At 55.5% G+C, this 20,751-nt stretch overlaps 4 protein-coding genes across 4 annotated transcripts in view; 3 read left to right on the forward strand and 1 right to left on the reverse strand.

The window, feature by feature from the left end:
* The first annotated feature begins 17 nt into the window (after positions 1-17).
* PTSG_12540 (uncharacterized protein) lies at positions 18-11,172 on the forward strand. The gene is made up of 31 exons (XM_004992531.1): positions 18-602; positions 1,146-1,195; positions 1,341-1,438; positions 1,629-1,688; positions 1,821-1,937; positions 2,145-2,269; positions 2,429-2,508; positions 2,710-2,798; positions 3,122-3,193; positions 3,411-3,502; positions 3,790-3,874; positions 4,079-4,654; positions 4,975-5,034; positions 5,308-5,427; positions 5,622-5,675; positions 5,864-5,946; positions 6,314-6,449; positions 6,644-6,886; positions 7,103-7,197; positions 7,371-7,433; positions 7,566-7,608; positions 7,828-7,916; positions 8,080-8,188; positions 8,424-8,541; positions 8,740-8,824; positions 9,010-9,193; positions 9,431-9,496; positions 9,637-9,785; positions 10,055-10,112; positions 10,334-10,413; positions 10,582-11,172. Exons 1-31 carry the CDS (start codon positions 430-432, stop codon positions 11,138-11,140), a joined length of 4,011 nt encoding a protein of 1,336 aa, XP_004992588.1. The 5' UTR covers positions 18-429; the 3' UTR covers positions 11,141-11,172.
* A 213-nt stretch (positions 11,173-11,385) lies between these two features.
* Positions 11,386-13,294, forward strand: PTSG_12541 (SP2 protein). The gene is made up of 6 exons (XM_004992532.1): positions 11,386-11,562; positions 11,793-11,853; positions 12,177-12,208; positions 12,573-12,644; positions 12,844-12,882; positions 13,107-13,294. The coding sequence occupies exons 1-6, from the start codon at positions 11,413-11,415 to the stop codon at positions 13,176-13,178; spliced, it is 426 nt and encodes a 141-aa protein (XP_004992589.1). The 5' UTR covers positions 11,386-11,412; the 3' UTR covers positions 13,179-13,294.
* A 458-nt stretch (positions 13,295-13,752) lies between these two features.
* Positions 13,753-19,254, forward strand: PTSG_07169 (DEAD box polypeptide 47). Its single transcript, XM_004992533.1, has 12 exons — positions 13,753-14,235; positions 14,449-14,513; positions 14,669-14,777; positions 14,980-15,237; positions 15,455-15,551; positions 15,729-15,950; positions 16,251-16,446; positions 16,590-16,660; positions 16,897-17,197; positions 17,421-17,584; positions 17,773-17,868; positions 18,092-19,254. The coding sequence occupies exons 1-12, from the start codon at positions 13,977-13,979 to the stop codon at positions 18,387-18,389; spliced, it is 2,136 nt and encodes a 711-aa protein (XP_004992590.1). The 5' UTR covers positions 13,753-13,976; the 3' UTR covers positions 18,390-19,254.
* The window catches only part of PTSG_07170 (uncharacterized protein), a 6,454-nt gene continuing 4,842 nt past the window's right edge, over positions 19,140-20,751 (reverse strand). The window contains exons 12-15 of the mRNA XM_004992534.1: positions 20,649-20,699; positions 19,936-20,364; positions 19,720-19,815; positions 19,140-19,464 (exon numbers count right to left, since the gene is read on the reverse strand). Coding sequence (XP_004992591.1) covers positions 19,372-19,464; positions 19,720-19,815; positions 19,936-20,364; positions 20,649-20,699 — 669 coding nt within the window. The 3' untranslated portion in view covers positions 19,140-19,371. The remainder of the gene's footprint in view (positions 19,465-19,719; positions 19,816-19,935; positions 20,365-20,648; positions 20,700-20,751) is intronic.

The following is a 20,751-nucleotide window of genomic DNA, read 5'->3' on the forward strand; positions in this document are numbered from 1 at the left end:
TTGCCTCATACAAAATACACCCCGCCCCAACAACAACAACACAACACCACAACACACAGCAACGTCTTCTCTCTCGTGCTGCACAACAAGCCACCCCCTCACCCCAAGCAGCACAGCAGCAAGCAACAGAGACAGGCAGTGCGTAGTTTCACTCTGCGCTCCTGTCACTCAAGCACTCACCACACCACAAGACGAGACAGAGGCACAACAGCGTGACAGCGCAACAGAGAGCACACAAACAAGGACACGAAGCAACAGCCGAGCCACTTTGAACCACTGAACGATCCGCCTCTGCTCATCCAGTCATCCACACACCTACTCACACGTAAGCGCGTACACATCACAACAAGCCAACAGCACAACGTCGAAGCATCGAAGCGAACTTAGAAGCAAAGACAGGAGAGAAGACAGATAGATAGGTAGGAGAGGATGAATGCGAGCAGCAGCGGCAGCGGCAGCGGTGGCGGCAGCGGCAGCGCCCTCGCCAGCAGAACCGCCGCCCTTGGTGTCACCGCTGGCCACCACCAAGTGCACGAGGATGAGGACCAGCAGCACGAGGACGACCCCATCCTGCTCGAGCTGTCGCAGCTCTCCCAGCAACGGTGAGAATGAGAGGCGCGGGGGCAGGGGATCAGGGGAATTGGTGACTGGTGCCCGGAACATCTCAAACAGCCAAACAGCAAGCACAGCAAGCACAGCAAGGACAGCACCACACACCCTCTATCCTCAATCCTCTCAATCCACAACAAGAGACCCAGAGACCAGCACTCGATCTAGCTCACAACTCAACCACTGCACTGCAAGCACTGCGCACCACCGCCACCAACACGTCAAGTCAATCAATCCAGCTGTCACCTTTCCTTTGTTCCAACAGATAATGGGCTTGCTGGCCATAACGTGCAGTGCACCAGTTGCCATCCATCTTCGTGGCCACACACGCGCACGCACACACACACACACACACGCACCCTCTTCCACGCCGACGTGAATTGAAGCGTTGATAACATCCATAGTCCCGGAGTGTGTTGGTGTTGTTGTTCTTGTCACCGCTCATCCGTCTACCCGCACAACACACACACACACACACACACACACACACACACACACACACACACACACACACGCCTGCACACGCCTGCACACAGGGCGGCTGATCTAGCTCAGTTTCGACACACGCGCCAAACACTCGAAGCTGGTGAGAGGAGGGGATGAAATTGTCGTTGGAATGGCGTGTGCCTACCATGGTTGTTGCACACATGACACACTCCCTGCATTTGCACTCAACTCACTCATTCGACTTATTTCCCTCCACCCCACACACCATCACTACACTTTGGCAGAGGTTGCAAGGCAGCGCGCTATCAGTGAGGAGCGTGAGGCCAAGTGTCAGCGGCTGGAGTGCGACCTGGCCAAAGCCAACAGGGAAATCATGCACCTGGTGCGTACCCAAGATGCCACGCTGTGCTGCTTTGCACCCACGTCTTTGCGCACGTGCAGCAGGCATTGCATCTTCATGTGACGTGCACCACAAACATGTCCTTCCTGCCACACATCGGTGTTCTGCTGCCAGTTCTTGACTCGTTCCTCACACACCATCCTATGTGCCATCACCACATCTTTCTGTGCAGTCGCAACAATGCATCAGAGCAGAGCACGCAGAGTCGCAACTTGTTTCGGTCCAAAGCGAGGTACAGCCACCCAGACATGCATATACATGTTTGCTGCATTGCTGGTTGCCATGTCGATACATCCTCATGCCCGTTTCTCTTCCTTGTATGCGCGTGTACATCTGCGTGCGTGTGCTATTGTGTGCCCGACAGTGTGCCCGTCTGAGCGAAGAGCTGAAGAACGCGAAGAAAAGCAAGGCAGCAGCAGTGCAGCGTGTCAAGGGCGACATGCACGAGCTTGAGAAGCGAACCCGCATCCTCAACGATCAGGCAAGGGCTGATACTTGCTTGCTTGTGTGTGTGAGTGTGTGGGTGTGAGTGTGTGAGCGTGTGCGTGTGTGTGTTTTGTGAGCGTGTGTGGGTCTCTCTTTCTGCAACACTGCTGACATCACCTCATGTAACGTCATGTCACACTGTCACTGCATTGTGGTCGCATGTACGCACCTGCCACATCTATGCTTGCGGCGTTGGAAACAGCGAGCACAACTCCTGCACGAGAACAAACGGCAGACACAGCTCATCACAGCCCTGCAAGCGCAGCTGTCAGAGGTGCAGCAGCAGCTTGATGTCACCCAGCACTCGGAGACGACCGCAAAGGCAAAGTACGCGCACACACGTGTGGTTTATGCAAGTTGCTTGCATCAGACATGCCGGATTGTCCCACACATTCGTATTCTGAAGTGACATACACACACACACACACTGTCACACACACACACACACACACACACACACACACACACACACACACACACACACAGGAGCAGCGAGTTGATGCGTCGAGCAGATCTTGCCAGTGAGGGCGAGCAGGCAGCGCTCAATGCACTCAACGCTGCACACGGTACGGCAGTGGCTTTGGTATCATGTTGGCGTCATGATGATGGTGATGGTGTTTGTTGTTGTATGTGTATGTGTGTGTGCCTTCGTGGCCACGTGTGACTTGATCGCAATCATGAGCGTAACTTCACCCCTAGATGATGGCTCCTTCACATGCATGGGTCCCATCGTTCCGTCGCTCCATATCTGCGCCTCGACACAACAGACAAAATTGCGGCACTGGAAACGCAACTGCGGGATATGGAGGACAAGCACACGCGCACCGTTGCCACCCTCAACTCGAAGATCAACAAGGTGTCAGCAAACGCTCCGCTGGTGTGTGTGTGTGTGTGTGTGTGTGTGTGTGTGTGTGTGTGTGTGTGTGTGTGTGTGTGTGTGTGTGTGTGTGTGTGTGTGTGTGTGTGTGTGTGCGGGTGTGCGGGTGTGTGTGTGTGTGCGGGTGTGTGTGTGTGTGCGGGTTGAGCGGAAGGAAGTCCTCGCCGCCGCGCGACGAGCGTTGTACTACACGTGATCATGCATTCACATGCATTCACGTGTGATGCCGTGCTGCGCGAACCATTTTGTGACACTCCACTGCGGCCCCCTTCTCGTGTTGCACCACAACGTTCCTCTGGCAGTTGTTGCCGCTGCAGGCTCGCCCAGCAATCACACAGGAGCAGTACCGTGAACAATGCCAGGCCGCCAATGACGTGCGTGCACGCATTAGCTATGGATGAGCGTGTATATTTGATGTGTCATGTGCAACGGTGTCAAGCGAGGGTCAACACAGCGATTGCGTCTCTGCTGTGCCGAGCAGTTCGATACCGCGCCCACCAACTCATGCCCCCCCAGTGCACACACACACACACGCACACACACACACACACACACACACACACACACACACACACACACACCACGTCACAGATGCAACAAGAGATACGCAGTCTTCGCGCGAATTTGGAGTTGAAGGAATCGGAAGTTGTTGCTCTGACGCAATCAGGAGAAGCGCTCAAGAAGTCAGCTCAAAACGTGTTGTTTCGACTTGGGGGGTGGGGTGGGGTGGGGTGGGCGTGGCTCTTGCAAACGGCTGCATACCAATGTGCACTGGATATGTGCGTGCGTGTGTGCGCGGGTGTGCGTATGGTGTGCAGTGTGTGTGTGTGTGTGTGTGCGTCTGCGCAATGCGGGGTTGGTTGTGTAGACTCCATGCGGTGACAACATGCATTGATGCAGTTTCCGTGTTGTATTCCTGCTCACATATGTTGCGCCCCTCCCCTCAATCCCTCCACCGCCTGCTTCACAGACAACTCGCCGTTGCTCTCGACATCTCCGCATCGCTTGAAGAGCACAGCAAAGAAACGCAGGACGCAGCGCGCGCTCCAGAGGAGGTGCAGAACCGGCCCTCGTCCACATGCACACGTCGACTGTGTGGGATTTGCTTGCGACGACAGCAACAATGATTTCACTTGACCACAAACCCCCACACACACATTTACATTCACACACATGTTCACCCCATCCCACAACCCCCCCCCCACACACGCATGCATTCCCACACATATTCACCCATCCCCTTACACACATGTCCACAGGCGCTGTCGTCGCTGTCTGCGCACGTGTCGCGTCTGCAGCAGCAGCTCGACGATGCCCACCGCCGCCGCCGGCGGGACAACACAGAGACGCACGGGGCCGTCATGCGAGCAACGCATCTCGCAGCCGCTGTTGTGCGCTCGCTTGGTGTTGCGCACACGAAGATGATGGCTGCGACGAATGGGGACTCCACGTCCACGAACGACGCGAGTGTGGACGGGAGGAGAGGTCTGGACGGTGTTGCTGGTGCCGATGGTGCTCACGGCAGCGTCGTTGGTGGTGGTGGATATGCCTCGAGCAACACCGCAAACACGAGCAGCGAAGACGATTACGATGACACTGGCGATGGTGATGGTGATGGTGATGGTGACGTGTCGAGTTATGGCGGTGGCCGAAGGCGTCGCGATTGCAGCGGCAGGCGAGGCGTGAAATCTGTGCTGGCGCAGCTGGGTGCACTTGCCGCTGTGATGAAGAAGGTGCACGTGATGGCGGGGAGTGTTGAGTCGCGCGTTGAGCGGTTCCGACAGCAGCAGACGACGGAACGCACCAAGCTCGAGGGACAGCTCAGGGAATCATGGGTGGGTGGGCTGTGTGTATGTGCATGTGTGCAGGTGTGTAGGTGTGAGAGTGTGATGGTGTGTGTATGCATGTGTGTAGGTGTGAGAGTGTGAGAGTGTGATGGTGTGTGTATGCATGTGTGTAGGTGTGATTGTGTTATGGTGTAAGAGTTTGTGCCACTCATTGTGTGTGATTTCGTGCACATGTGCGTGTGCGTGTGTGCTGTGTGTATGCGTGTGTTGCAATTTTTCCTGCGCGTCAACTGTGAACATGACTGATTCAGTTGCATGGTTGTCCTTGTGCACACATCTACATCTTCACACATCGCCCTCTCCGACAGGACGTGATTCGATCGCAGGAGTCTGCGCTGATGGAACGAGAGCGAGCCATCACCTCCCTCGTATGTCGCCCGTGTGAACTGCATTCGTGTTCGTGATGCACGCACGTGTGTCCGTTTGGTTGTTGGCAGTTGCGTGGTTTGCCCAATTCTCTCGCTCACTGCCCTCAAACTGATTGGTGATGTTGAAGCTCACCCCACCTAACCTCAACACACACACACACACACACACACACACACACACACACACACACACACACACACACACACACACACACACACACACACACACACACACACACACACACACACACACACACACATTCCCCACAACAGCGGCAGCAGGCGGAAGCGCTGCGAAGTGAAGCGTTTGACGAGCGACAGGCGTTTGCAGAGGAAAAGCGAAACCTCATGCAACACCTTGGTCGCCTCGAAGCACAGAGCACGGAACTGAGGGTATGATGATATGATGATGATAGACGACGACGACGATGGTGGTGGTGGTTTTCAACGCTGCTTGTCACGTGCCAGACGGTGGAAGCGGTTGAGCGATGGCGGCTGCCGCGGTGGCTGTGATCCTATCTCTGTCGTTCATGTCCTCACCCGTCCCTTCCTTGTGCTGCTTGGTACACGCGTGTCTGCATACACAGGATCTTCAGAACGATCACGTGAAGCAGCTGATGGAATTGCGGTCCATTCTCAAGGTGCAAATATGTGCAGCTAGCATTGTGCATCCACACACGCACACATATGCAGTCTGACGGCACACACCTGTCGCTGATCCGTATTGACACACATACACACACGCAAACACGCATGTAATATGTACTTGTATGTGCCTGTTTGTACATGTGTTCATCTATGTGTGTACATGTGTTCATCGCCCTCTCAGGATAAGGAGTCAACGAGTGCGCAGATGCGCGCGAGTGTTCTTGCCATTTTCGACACCCCGCAGCTGTTGCAGTACAGACCAGAGTACGGACACTTATTTGTCATGGAGAGGGGTGCGGGTGCGGGGAAGAGATTGTGACTGTAGTTGTTGTTGTTCGTGGGCATCTTGTTTTGTGTATGTATGTGTTTGTGTGCGCGTGTGAGTGTGCATGTGCGCGCGTGTGTGCGTGTGTGCGTGTGTGCGTGTGTGCGTGTGCGCGTGTGTGTGCGTGTGTGTGTGTGTGAGAAAGAGGGAGAGAGAGTGTGTGTGTGTGTGGGTGTGTGTGAGTGCGTGTGTCCATATTCGTGCACATGCGTGTGCATGTACGGTGCCAATGCTCCCCAACCCCCAACCTGTGCCGGCACATTGCCACCAACACACGTGTACCCACACGTTTCCACGTGTCTGCAGCCCGCAGAGCGAGCTGACAGAGTGCATCCACGCGCTGTCGCTGGCGGTGCGGTCTGTGCTGGAGGACAGCGGAGTGCAGCGCGAACTGTACGACGGCCACATTGCAGAGAAGACCGCACAGATCCAGCTGCTCAAGGTAACTGCAGCACAGCAGCGAATGATGGTGGCTGCTGGTGGTGGCTGGTGGCTGTCGGTTGAAGGGCTGCATCATCGACAACCTCTCGCTCGCACACGCACACACACATGCACGCATGCACACGCAGCATCGATGACACCTTTGCTCACAACCACCAATCACTCTCACAATGCATGCTGCGGCAACGGCGATAGGAGCAACTGAAATCAGTCGAGGAACACGCCGAGCACGTGCAGCACCAGCTGTCTGTCGCCGGCGAGCAGCTTGCGGTAGCATCGAAACAGCGACAAGCAGACACGCAGCGGCAGGAGGAGGATGGAGCGATGATCTTTGAACTGCAGAACAGGCTGGTGTCGGCCATGCGAACGCTGCAGCAGGAGCAGGCCGCCTGTCAGGAACTGCAGCAGAATGTCGACGCACTCACACAGCGGTGGAAGGTGCGTTGGTGCAGTGGCAGAGGCACTGGCAGAGAATTGGGGGGGGGGGTGTTGTGTGTGTTGTTGCATTTATTTGCGTGTTTGTTTGCATGTGTTTTTGCGTGTGTTTGTGTGTTTTGTATTTGCATGTGCCTGTGTATCTAAACGCAAGACCTCGGTGTTTGGTTGAGCCTCCCCTTACACGTGCCCACCACCGCTTTCCGCCTTCACCGGCAGTCTGAGTGGCAGTCGTGCCACACGATCATCGGCGGTATGCGCAAGGTCGGCCTCTCCCTCTGTGATCGAATCGCCCGCATTCTCGCCGTCGCAAGGTACAGTCGCGTAATGTGTGTGTATGTGTGTATGTGTGTGTGTGTGTGTGCATGACCGTGGCGTGTAATGCTGACGTACATACGCTCTCGCGTTCCTCATTCCAACCAACCAACCAACCAACCAACCAACCAACCAACCAACCAACCAACCAACCAACCATTCATGTGTTCAGGTGCACTGGTCCTGTCCTCTCCCGTTCCATCGATTGCGTCGTCCAAACAAACAGAATCCTCAAGTACGTATGCCGCAGGCATTTGTGCGTGTGCGCATGTACGTATGTGGGCATGTGTTCGTGTGTCTCCCTGTGTGAGGTGGGTTGCACCTATCTCTCTCTTCATATCTCACCCCTCAACCTCGTGACTCTCAGGTACTCTTCGCCGAACAGCGACCGCGCGTGCTGGAGCCTCAAGGTGCACTCGCAAGCCCTGGTGGAGGGGTTGACTGCCGCGTGTGCTTGCTGGCAACATCACTGGCTCACAGTGTATCTTTATTCAGTGTACATGGCCGTGCTTTGCGCGCACTCACGCAATCACTCACGCACATAATTGCACCCTCCCCACACACTCACACACACTCACCCTCACTCACTTACATAATCACACCCTTCTTTTTCTCTGTGTGCCGAGCAGAGTGCTGCGCTCGTGGTTGTTGCCTGCCGCCGCCTTGCTCAGCGCCGTTCCCTGCTCGATCCAGACGTCGTGGCTGCATCGTGGCGCAGGTGTGGCGACAACCTCTCGTGATGCTGTCACCACACGCACACGTGCACGAGCTGCTGTTGCGTTGAGACGTGCCGTTTGATTCATTCTCACTCCACCACCACCACTCACCTCCGCCACCACCACTCACCACCACTACCACGACCACATATTGTCTGCTGCCAGGTCGTACCGGCCGCGCACACCAACACACGAACACGTGGAGGACATGGACGATCTTGATGACGACGAGTTATTGCATCATGCTGGCAAGCACGTCGACGTCGCAAACCAGGTCATCATCCCTGCTGCTGCAAGTGCTGCTGCTGCGAGTTGTAGCAGTGGTGCTTTGATTGGTATTGAGTTTCTCCAGTCAACGCACACACAGCCAACACACACACACACACACACAGCCAACACACACACGCACACACAGCCAACACACACACACACACACACACACACACACAGCCAACACACACGCTCCTGCGCTGCGCTGGCCTCACGGCTGTATTGTTGCCTGATGCCAGATGCTGCACCTGAAGGAGCTGCTGTTTGACGATTCGCCGCGCTCGTCGGTCACAGAAGACATGCGACCCGTGCGCACGGCCTCAGACTATCTCTACTCCCTCATGGGCGCTTTTGGCGGTGGGTTTGCCACACAGGGCAGATTGTACCGTGTTGTCGTGCTCGGCACCTGTTGGATTTCGACCCCTCCAATATCACCTCCTCCCCCCCCCCAAACGAACCATCACTGCATCTGTGCCCACACCGCTGTTCCCCCGCTTTCCCCACACCTCACATTGCTCCCTCCCTCCCCCCGACATGCTGCTCACCGCTGGCCAGTGGAGGTCCCGTCTCGTCTCGGCCTCCGTCTGATGACGTGGTACCCGCAGCGCCGTGTCCTGTGCGACACCGCACAGCGATTCAGGTGCGGGCGGCACTGGTGGTGGTGGTACTGATGGTGAGGACGTTGTGGTGCTGCTTCCATTGCACGATATCAACCACACTATGCTTGTTGCATACACATACACACGCACGGGACCATGCACCTCACATCACTGTTCCCACCCCCCCCCACACACACACACACACTCGCACACACACGCGCCACAGGCTGCGTCTGCTTGACCTGAAGAGCAAGCAGCATGCGCTGGCGACGGAGGTGGATGATCTGAAAGACACAAATGCAAACCTGCACAGCAAGAACAAGCGGCAGGCACAGGAACTTGCCAGCATCACCGCGCGCGTGCAGGAACTTGACGCAACCAACCACCGCATCTACCAGGAGCTAAGCGAGGTGCGTGTGTGTGTGTGTGCGTGCGTGTGTGTGTGGATGTGGCTGGGTGTATGCCGCGGTAGAAGTGCATGAACGTAGATACATGAGTGTGACTCTGCGAGTCTGAGTGCGGATGCTGCTGTGTGTCTTTGATCCAACACACCTGCTTCCTTCATCGACACGTTTGCTCACTCCATCACGGCTCACACACACCGTCTTTGTTCTGTTTGCTGCGTTGTTTGTTGTTTCGTGTTGCAGCTGAGCCAATCGCATATTGAAGCGAGTGCATACTACGCGCTGAAGCGACAGCTGGAGGAGGCGCAGGTGTCGTGAATTGGCCGCTCTTGCTTGCACGTGGAGCTGTGTGCTGCTGCGGACTCAGGCAGACATTGGCTGCACACATACACCTGACACATGTTCACACACACATATCCTCCTCCCCCCCCCACACAAACGTGTGCCAGGCGCGTGCGTCGCAGGTTGAGCCGCTGTCTGAGACGAATGCGCGGCAGGAGCGGATGATCAAGCAGATGCAGACAGAGCTGTACCGCAAGGAGACGGCACTGGAGACGCGCGTTGCCGAGCTCACAGACGAGCTCAAGCAGGCAGTCGAGTGCGTTGCAGTCGTGGTTGTGATTGGGGTGGTGATGAATGGTGGTGGTGAGTGGTGGTGGGTGGTTGATGACATTGGCTGTGTGTATGATGCACTTCAGGTCGAGTGGGGTAGCATTGTCGTTGGTTGTTGTTTTTGTGGTGCAGGTTCATACTGTGTATTGCATTTTGATTGACGTGTGTTCTGCGTCTGTTCTTTTCCACTCCACCGCCCTCAATGACATGTGTCTTGCATTGTGTTGCATGTCACCGTGGGTACGGTGCCTGCAGGCAAGCGGAGGCGCTGCGCGAGGAGATGGAGCAGCAGCAGTCCGCGTTCAGTGAGAAGGTACAGCAGCGGCACAGCTGGTGGTCGCACGCGCATGCGTGCTGTTGGTCGAAACATTGTGGTTGTCATGGTTCTCCCTCGCGAGTCATGCCTTTGTGGGCATGTGAGTGGTCAGTGGACTCACACACACACATACACGCACGCACGCACGCACACACACATACACACATACACACACGTACATACACGTGCACACATGTGCACACACAAATGGCTGGCAGGAGGGCGAGTTTGAGGTGCAGATCCGGCACTTGAAGCAGAGCAAAGCGGCACTGCTGCACGAGCTGAAGCAGCTGGACGGGTGAGTACGGAAAAACTCAAACATGCCGCGCATTGTTCCTGTGCACGTGTGCACATTGTGCCGTTGTTTGTACGACATGCTGCTCAAAACCCTTTGATCGGTCGGTCACCTTCCCCCGTCTCTCGCTCTCTCACACATGTCCACATGCACGTGCGCACGTGATCACAGTGCGGTTGTGGCGCCGAGTGAGCACAGTGTGCGCAGCAGGCCCTCCACGGCACCCACGGAGGAAATGCACTATCGCCACGCGGTGACGCACAGCACGCCAATGCCGTTTGCACAGTGGGTGCGGCGTAATGGCGGCGGTGATGGCAGTGACAACAGCAACACACGTGCACACTACAGTCAGCACCAGCAGCACCAGCAGCACCAACATCACCAGGCCTCGAGCACAGATGGCATACAGGTGTCCACAGCCACGGCCACGCGGCACCGCGCTGATTCGTCATCCGTTCACAGTGTTGGCATGGCGACGAGAGACGTCAGGCCCGCCTACGGTGGTGGCGATGCCACTGGCGATGCTGCGGACACGGCTGTGAGGTCCACTACCCAGCAGCAGCAGCAGCACCACCACCTCCACCACCAGCAGCAGCAGCAGTACCAACAACAGCAGCAGGAACAGCGGGTGGATGTGTCGCAGCTGAGCAACAACACGACCAGGGACAGCGGGATCAGCGAAGTGCGGCGCCGTCTACACAAGAGCATGCTTGGTCAGCTTTCCTTGTGAGTGAGCGGGTGAGTGAGCGGGTGAGTGAGTGAGTGAGTGAGTGAGTGAGCGGGTGAGTGAGTGAGTGAGTGAGTGAGCGGGTGAGTGAGTGAGTGAGTGAGTGAGTGAGTGAGTGAGTGAGTGAGTGAGTGCGTGAGTGCGTGAGTGAGTGAGTGAGTGAATGTCTTCAGGCAGAAAGCATCAGTGTGCGAGAGTGGTCCGCCTGGTTTGCAGAAAAGTATCTATGATTTGCATAAACATTCCAACAAGAAGGACCAACAACAAGCAAGGAGATGCGATCAGTGTTGTTGATTGGTGTGGTGCTCGCTGTCGCTGTTGCTGCGGGAGCGGCAGTAGCAGTCGGTGCAGAGCAAGCCGGAGAGGACACGCTTCCGCAGACAGCCTTCACCGCAGAGGACTTGAAGAAATACGACGGACGTGATGTGAGCCGGTGTTGTGTTGTGTTGTGTGTGGCTGTGTTGTACTGTTGTGTTGTACTGTTGTGTTGTTGGATCTGGTTGTGTTTGTGCAGTCAAGGCGTGAAGTCATGTCACATCACATCATTGTGTAGCACGTGCTTTGTTTGCGTGGTCCACGACGTTGATGGAGACCCTGAGCGTGCTCATTGGACGAAACCTCGTTTTCTCTACGTCTTGCTCTTGGTTGTTTGCAGCCGGAGCTGCCAATCTTAATCTCGCTCAAGGGCATCGTGTACGACGTCACCGCAGGCAAACGTGCGTACGCCAGTTCTCGCTCGTGTGTTGTGCTGCGTGCGTGCCGTGTGCGCGTGTGTGCCGCGTGCGTGTGTGCGTCGTGTGCGTCGTGTGCGTCGTGTGCGTGTTGGTTGCAGTTGAGGAGACACGTTGTCTCAAATTGTCTCCATTGTTACGTGCACGCAAGGAGGCATCTTTTGCCTCCATTTAGCGTTGCATGATACTTGTCAAGCTATGGCGCGCGCGCGCGTGTGTGTGTGCACTCATTGGTTGCTGTCACCTGCATATGCACAAATCATTCACGTTCTTTGGCTGTTGCGTCACACATTACATCATGCAACCAGGGTTTTATGGCCCTGGTGCTTCCTACAACGCGGTACGTGTGCTGCTTTTTTTTTTCTCTTTGTGCTTGAGACACGCTGCCTACTTGTTGAGCTGCTCATCTCTTGGTTATGCTGCTGCTGCGCCGTTGATGCCCTGCATGTGTTCGCACCTCGTATGCTTGACCACCACGACTCCGCACATCTCCCTTACTCTCACAATCGGTGTCATATTGACGCACACACACCACACCACACCACACCACACCACACCACACCACACCACACACCACACCACACCACACACCACACCACACCACACACCACACCACACCACACCACACCACACCACACCACACCACACCACACCACACACACACACACCACACACCACACCACACCCTTTTCCCGTTTCCATAGCTGGTTGGCAAGGACAGCACGCGTGCTGTGGGGCTCTGGTCATTGGACGAGAAGGACCTTACAGACGACATTGTATGATGCTGATTGTGGTGATTGGTGCTGAGGGTGATGATTTGCGTGTGTGTGTGTGTCGGTGTGTGTGCGTCGATGTGTATGTCGGTGTGTGTCGGTGTGTGTTGTGTTTGTGCAGTGCTCGTTCCCTTCTGTCATGTCGTTCATGCAAGGCCCTGTGCTTCTTTGTTGCGTCTTGTGTCATTTTCTGCTGTCACAGTCGGACTTTACCGAGGAGCAACTTGCTGGTTTGAATGAGGTACACGCGCGTTTCTTGTCTTGTTTGGTTGTTTCTTAGTGTTGCTTGAATTGTCGTTTGGTGCGCAGTGAGGATGTGCACAAAGCACGTCACCACGCTTGCTACTTCACTTTACACAAACCTTTCCCTTGAAATCCAGCCAACCCCACCCCATCAATTCAACCAACCATGCATGTATTTGCCCGCCGTGTCCCCTTGTCTGGTGCACGTGTTCTTTTGTCCAGGTGATTGAGACCGTGTACAAGGCCAAGTATCCTGTGGTGGGCCGCTTCGTCAAGACACACGACGAACTCTAGCACACGCGCAAGCCTGACAAGCCGTGCGGTGTTGCGTTGACAGCGCGACACTGATCGGCAACAGCGTGCGCAAGCGTGCACTCAAAGCACAAACAGACAGACAGACACAGACAGACAGACAGACAGACATACACACATACACACACACACACACAGACAGACACAGACACAGACACACACACACACAGACAGACAGACACACACAGACAGACACAGACACAGACACACAGACACAGACACAGACACACACAGACAGACAGACACAGACAGACACACACACAGACAGACAGACACACACAGACAGACACAGACACAGACACACAGACACAGACACAGACACACACAGACAGACAGACACAGACAGACAGACAGACAGACATACACACATACACACACACACACACAGACACACACACAGACACACAGACACACAGACACACACACACACACACACACACACACACACACACACACACACACACACACACACAGAGACACAGACACAGACACAGACAGACAATCCAGCACGACTGATTTCAGTCGACCCGCCCATTACCGGTTGACGACATCATAAAACGTTTCTCAACAATCCCACGTGCACGCGCGATCGCAGAAAAACACAAAGCCCAGCAGCAAAGTCCTCACAGCAGCACACGCGCAGGCCATTTCCCAGCCACGACACACACTCCAAGCCAATCAAGCCAAGCCACGTGCACGCGACTCAACTTTGATCCATCCTTCACCGCTTGATCCCGCATCACTCCACTACACACCCTCCGAGCACACACTACCACACAAATGACGATGGTTGCACACAGCCTCGAGGAAGACGAGCAGCCGCAGGAGGCGATCGTCGAGTCCCCAGTCAAGGACTCTTCCTCTCCCAAGAAGAAGAAGAAGTCCAAGAAGGAGAAGAAGGACAAGAAGAAGAAGAGCAAGAAGTCTAAGAGCTCCAAGCGCAGGCATTCCACCGACGAGGGCGAGTCTGCCGTCAGCGATCAGGAATCAGAACACTCTGCAATCAACGGTGCAGCCCACGACGACTCCGATGCAGAGAGTAAGCCACCTTTGTTTGCTGTGTGTATCGGTATGTTGTGTGTGTGTTTGTGTTGATACGGTTTGCGATCGGCTTTGTCATTGCCTTGGCGATCCCTGTGCTTCGGTTGTGCCATCGTATTGCTGTGGTCTGCCTGGCCGAAGGTTCCAATGTGCTCATCCAATTTCCTCTGCTCATCTAATCTCCTGCTCATTCCCTTGTCGCCCTACGCAGACCACCCCACCAAGAAGGCCAAGAGCACAGTCAAGGACGACGATTCTGATGACCAAGACGAAGAGGTAGGCCAGCACTCACATTGCCCTCAAGCACTGTACCTCGCGTGCTTGATCAATACACATCACTACTTTCCCATTGCACTGTGCATTCCCTCACCTGTGTGCATCCTCATGCCATGTGTACTCTCGGTGTTGTGTACTTGGTGCGCGTTTTGCAGATGTCTCAGGTTCAGAAGGAGGGTGCCCTGGACAACTTTGACATCTCCGACAAGTCCCGCAACAACCTTGAGAAGCACGGCTACAAGTACCTCTTCCCCATCCAAGCCAGTGCGTTGAACGTGACCACATGATATGTTGCGAGTGTTACGAGTGCTGCACTCTTTGCTTCCAAGGCTGGCTGCTTTGTGATGTGCTGGCACTGACTTCATGTGCTGCAACCAATTGCTGACCCTCACCCAACACCCACACTAACTCTGTTCCTCCTTCCTTCTCCTCCAACCAACACCACCACAATTTTCCCCTCTGACAGAGACGTTTGACCTGATTATGGCCGGCAACGACATCTTCGGCAAGGCCCGCACTGGCGAAGGCAAGACGCTGTCCTTTGCGCTGCCCGTCATTGAGAAGCTGCTTGCTTCGCCCGACACCACCCGCGGCCGCCGCCCACGCGTCCTCGTCATGGCCCCGACCCGTGAGCTCGCCTCGCAGGTGTGGCGCGAGTTCCAGAAGGTTGGCCCTTCCCTCGCCAGCACATGCATCTACGGTGGCACAGACTACGAGCCCCAGCGTACGTTCAGCGAACTGCATGCGTGTGCGTGTGTTCGTGCGTGTTTGTTTGCGTGCGTGTTTGTTTGCGTGTTCGTTTGCGTGTTGGTGTGTGTCAATTTCAGTGTGTGTAAATTCCAGTTTGCATGCTAACATGTATGCGCACATTTCCCTTCATCACAATGCCCATCAACATCTCACACCACCTCCGTGCATACGCCACGTGTTGTTATCACCAGGCCGCGCATTCCGCAACGGACTTGACGTGGTTGTTGGCACACCGGGCCGCCTCATGGACCACATGGAGTCTGGCGCCCTCCAGCTCACCAACCTCCAGTGCGTTCCACATTCCTATCGCTGTCACTGTTACCGCTGCTGTTGCTGTTGTCGTTCTTCTCCGTTCTCTCGTCCCCCTCCCCTCTCTCGTCACAGATTCATGCCTTTGCACCCCGTTTTGTTGTCCACTCGCTCACCCCCTGCGCCCTCGCCACGCGCTTTTTTTTTTCGGTGCAGGTATCTTGTGCTGGACGAGGCTGATCGCATGCTTGAAGTCGGGTTTGTGGACACGGTCGAGAAGATGCTGAGCATGGCTGTGGAGCAGGCTGGTCAGAAGCCGCAGATGATTCTCTTCAGCGCTACCATGCCCCCTTTTATCAAGTCCACCCTCACCAAGTACATGCCCGAGCACAAGGTCGTCGACACGGTCGGCAAGGAGATGAACCGTACAAGCACCGGGTCAGTCAGCTTGTGTCACTCTCAGTGTATTGTGGGTTTTGTGGGGTTTGTGGGTTGTGCGTGTGTTGTGTGCGTTGTGTGTGTGGTGTGTGTGGTGTGTGTGTTGTGCGTGTTGTGCGTGTTGTGCGTGTTGTGGTTTGTGTGCACCGTGCATTTTTGTGTGCTGTGCAACAGTTTGTTGAATTGCACGCGCCCTCCTGCCCCTAACCCAACCCACCTCCGGTATCGCATGCCACCTTCTCGCATTCCCCTCTACATGTGCACCACACATACCCCTCGCTGTTACGCTGTCCCAAACAGCGTGCAGCATCTTGCGCTGCGGTGCCCCTGGCAGGCGCGCAACACGGTGATTGCCGACGTTGTGCAGGTGTACTCTGGCGCGCACGGCCGCACGATGATCTTCACGCAGACGAAGCGCGACGCCAATGAGCTCGCCCTCAACGACACACTCAAGCAGGAAGTCCAGGTCCTCCACGGCGACATTGCACAGAAGCAGGTGTGTGCGTGCGTGCGTGCGCGTGTGTGTGTGCATGCGCGCGTGTGTCGTATGTTGCTGCGTGCTTCTGCATATCAGCCGCCTGTCGTGCTCACATGTCTATTGTCGTTGCTTGTTTGTTTCTTTGTTCGGTCTCTGCACAGCGCGAGCTGTCACTCCAGTGCTTCCGCGACGGCAAAGTCCGCTGCCTTGTCGCCACAGACGTCGCTGCAAGGTGGGATGGATGGTCACGACCACACCACATTCACACACATACACACACATACACACACATACACACACATACACACATACGCGCGCACATGTCGTCGCTGTCACTTTGTATCCGCTGAATTGTTCCTCGTTGCTTGTCCTTCCCCCTCATGCCACTTCACTCACACGTGTGATTTCCGCCATCCTTTCTTGTTTCCTCGTAATCCCCCATCTTGTTTGTCTCCTCCTCTATTGCAGAGGCATTGACATCCCCGAGGTTGACCTTGTGGTGCAGTGCGAACCGCCCAAGGACGTTGAGTCGTACATCCACCGCTCTGGCCGCACAGGCCGCGCCGGCCGCAAGGGCACGTGCATCTGCTTCTACAAGCCAAACCAGGAGCAGCAGCTGCGGGAGGTGGAGCGCCGTGCAGGCATCAGCTTCACGCGCATTGGTGCGCCGCAGCCGGCGGACATTATCAAAGCCAGTGCACGCGATGCCACGCGCTTCCTCGACAGCGTCACAAACGACGTGCTCGTCTACTTCCAGGAGGCCGCACAGGTGCGCTGCCCGACTGTGATTGTGCTTCGTGTTTGTGTTTGTGCCTTGTGTTTGGTTTCTTAGCGCAAGTGCGGACATTTAGTGTGCGTTCAAAAGCGGAACTGCAGCTGCCGCTGTTCAAACGCTTCCCCCATATGCACGCCTCGAACCGCGTACACAATTCCTCACGCGCTGCTATCACCACCACCGTTGCTGCTGCTGCGATAAATGATCACCGCTTCAGGCGTTTATTGAGGAGAAGGGCAACGCTGTTGACGCGCTGGCAGCCGCGCTCGCACACATCAGCGGATCGACGACCATCAAGGGCCGCAGTCTTCTCTCCTCCCTCGAGGGATTCACCGCCTTCCACCTCACCACAGACACGGAGATTCGCGGAAAGGCATTTGTGTACGTTCAATTTGTGCATCGCTCTCCAATGTCTGGCCTGTGCTTTCGTCGTTGCGTGTGTGTGCGTGTGTTTGGATTCATGTCACAGACAGCACATGTCATTCCAACCAACACTGCCCTCCCGACAATACTCATTCACGCTTCCTTGCCGTGTGCATGCATGTGTGTGTGTGTTTGTGCGTGGACAGGTTCAGCGTGCTGGGCCACCACCTGCCGCGGGAGGTGCGCGAGGCCGTTCGCGGTATTCGTCTCCAGAAGGACCGCATGGGCGCTGTCTTTGACCTGTGAGTCCACACGCTGCTGTCTGTTGTGTGTATGTGTGTTATGCGTTGTATTTTTGTCTGTTGTGCAGATTTGTGGATGTGTGTACATACATGTGTACTTCCCCCTTCCAGCTGCTGTGCTGTTTACTTTGCTTTCACCGCCACCGCTGCCACTCACGCGACACGACGTTTCCCCCTTCCTGTGCGCTATTGCTGTTCTTGTTGTCCCCCTGGCCCTTGGTAGGCCATCGAGCATGATGAAGACGATCAAGGACAACTGGAGCGATACCCCCAACCTGCGGCTGACAGTCGCCGAGAAGTTGCCTGAGCTGCAGGAGGAGCAGGGCTTTGGTCGCGGTGGGTTCCGCAACAACGGCTCATATCGTGGCGGCGGCTACAACGGCAACAGGAACGGCGGGTTCCGCAGCGGCGGCCGTGGCGGCGGACGTGGCGGTGGACGTGGCGGTTTCCGTCGTGGCGGTGGACGCGGTGGTGGTCGTGGTGGCGGTCGTGGTGGCGGCTTCCGTCGCAACAACTACTAAGTGAATGTGGACGCGTGCGTGCTGCTGTGGCGGCTACTGCCATCTGGACCACGCGAGCTGAGCTGATTTTGCTGGCCACTTTTGCTTGTTCCGGGTCGACTCCAAGCACGTCGCACCATTATATTTCAAGCATGCACACTTTTAAGTGCTCCTTTCGTACGTTGTGCGGTTTTGCATTTGTGCGTTTGTGTTTTCGACCTCCTCCCGTCTTTGCTGTTTCGAGGTTTGTTTCCCTTACCGCGTTTGGTGGTCTTGCTGAGGACCTTCTTGTGTTTGCCGTCTCGTGTGCTGGGTTGTGCAGCCGTTTTGCTGTTGTTGACGGTGCTGCTGATTGTGTTGCATAGAGGCTAGCTTGTGTGTTGTTCTCGCCCTTCAACATGTCTCCCTATGTCGCCTCGTGTCAACACACGTGAATGGTGGCTTCTCTCTGCCTTTGATGACCGCTGCTGCATATGCTTCCCTGATGCCTTTTTGCTTTGTTCTTTCCCAATTTGATTGCCTGTTTGTTGCCGCTGTTGTATTCACTTTTTGCTCCCTGCTGCCTCCACCGTTTCGCTCCCATTGCGTGCCCCCAATTGCCTCAATCCCCTCCCCCTCCTCTTCTTCCTTCTCTATTCCCTGTTTTCTCTCACGATTAAATGCGCATCACAACAGCCCCGCTGCCGAGAGTGTGCGGTTTTGCGTGTTGTGTTGCGTTGTTGGTGTACGCTCGTGTGGTGTCATTATCATCGCCCTGTGTTGAGTAGTGTGGCTTCTATGGCTTGATTTCACGTCGCCAACCAAGGGTTCATTGAACACCCAACTGCCGTTTCGTGTCGCAACGACGTCCGTGCAAAGCGGGGAGTATAGACAAACAAAACCCCCACATCAATCAAGATGCCACAAAGGGCAGAGAAGCAAGGCGTTTAATTGACGCTGCACTTGAGAGACTGTCGTGACGTGCGCGAATGCGAGTGCGTGCGTGCGTGTGTGCATGCGAATGCTATTGTGAAGCTGGGGAAGCGCCGGCAGCAATTGCTTCGAGCTGTGTGATTATGTCCTGAATGCTGCTCTTGTCTTGATCCCGATTCACTCCCTGGTGGAGGTATGTGTGGGGATGATTGAATGAATAAAAAGTGGGTGGTTGAGTGAGAAGAAGCAAACGCGAAAACACAACAACAACAACAACAACAACAACAACACACACACAGACACAGACACACAGACACACAGACACACACACAGACACACACAAACACAGACACACACACACACACACACAGACACACAGACACACACACGCACACACACACACACACACACACACACACACACACACACACACACACACCGCTCGCTGCTGGTAGACGAGAAACTCCTTGAGGTGGCCAACCATCGCCGTCAGCAGCTCCGGTGTTGCACACGCACGCAGCTCGTCTTCGCCAGCCTGTGGCGGTGGAGAGTGGTGGTGATTGTGGTGTAAGAAAGAAGGAAACAAAGGCACAAAGCAAGAAGGAAGCGCATACGGATACACACACCCGAACCAAAACAAACACAAGAAACACACCTTGTTGTCTCTGCAGAGACAACCGATCAAGATGCCCGTGTACGCTGCCACGACATTGTCCGACGTCTCCTGGTCTGCGTCGCGCTGCTCTCGGGCCTGCTGCAATTCAGAAATGGATTCATTTCGCCGCGGCATTTGAATCTGGCGGGAGGAATCGCAACTGCCACCGCTGTTAATGCTCCCAGTGTCGCCATCACCGCCGTCGCTGGTGCTGTTGGTGCTGTTGGTGCTGTCACTGGTCTCGCCCTGGGCGCTGCTGGCTGCTGCGTTGACTGCCGCTGTTGCCGGCGTGGCTGTGCGGCCCACAATGCGGTCGGTGTACAAGCGAGCAAGACAGCGCAGCACGCGCTCGTCGTCCTGAATCGCCATCGCCACGGAGGACTGCCGCTCCGCCGCCGTCTGCTGCGACAAGTCCACAGCCAGGATCGTCTGCACGGTGTACGTGAGTGAGTGTGTGTGTGTGTGTGTGTGAGTGAGTGAGTGAGTGAGTGTGTGTGTGTGTGTGTGTGAGTGAGTGAGTGTGTGTGTGTGTGAGTGTGTGAGTGAGTGAGTGTGTGAGTAAGTCAGTGAGTGAGTGTGTGAGTAAGTCAGTGAGTGAGTGTGTGAGTAAGTCAGTGAGTGAGTGTGTGAGTAAGTCAGTGAGTGTGTGAGTGAGGCGTGCAATCAATCAAAAGGGATGCCTAAGAAGTGGAGCACAGCACACACACACACACCTTCCGGTTATCGAGGACATGTTCTGAGAGGTTGGCCAGGAGAGAGAGGCCCTTGGGTCAAGAAGACACGCGTCGCGCGCAGAGAAGTGCAGTGCAGTGGTGT

This window comes from Salpingoeca rosetta (assembly GCF_000188695.1).
Source record: "Salpingoeca rosetta unplaced genomic scaffold supercont1.16, whole genome shotgun sequence".
NCBI lineage: Eukaryota > Choanoflagellata > Craspedida > Salpingoecidae > Salpingoeca > Salpingoeca rosetta.

Bases quoted from the DNA above. Each gene is read 5' to 3' on its own strand.
- PTSG_07169 (XM_004992533.1), top strand. From the start codon at position 13,977: ATGACGATGGTTGCACACAGCCTCGAGGAAGACGAGCAGCCGCAGGAG. The intron at 15,552-15,728 runs GTGCGTTCCACA...TTTTCGGTGCAG, and splicing joins CTCCAGCTCACCAACCTCCA to GTATCTTGTGCTGGACGAGG. The intron at 15,951-16,250 runs GTCAGTCAGCTT...TGTCCCAAACAG, and splicing joins ATGAACCGTACAAGCACCGG to CGTGCAGCATCTTGCGCTGC.
- PTSG_12540 (XM_004992531.1), top strand. From the start codon at position 430: ATGAATGCGAGCAGCAGCGGCAGCGGCAGCGGTGGCGGCAGCGGCAGC. The intron at 5,428-5,621 runs GTATGATGATAT...CTGCATACACAG, and splicing joins CACAGAGCACGGAACTGAGG to GATCTTCAGAACGATCACGT. The intron at 7,198-7,370 runs GTACAGTCGCGT...TCATGTGTTCAG, and splicing joins CGCATTCTCGCCGTCGCAAG to GTGCACTGGTCCTGTCCTCT.
- PTSG_12541 (XM_004992532.1), top strand. From the start codon at position 11,413: ATGCGATCAGTGTTGTTGATTGGTGTGGTGCTCGCTGTCGCTGTTGCT. The intron at 11,854-12,176 runs GTGCGTACGCCA...TCATGCAACCAG, and splicing joins CGACGTCACCGCAGGCAAAC to GGTTTTATGGCCCTGGTGCT. The intron at 12,645-12,843 runs GTATGATGCTGA...CTGCTGTCACAG, and splicing joins AGGACCTTACAGACGACATT to TCGGACTTTACCGAGGAGCA.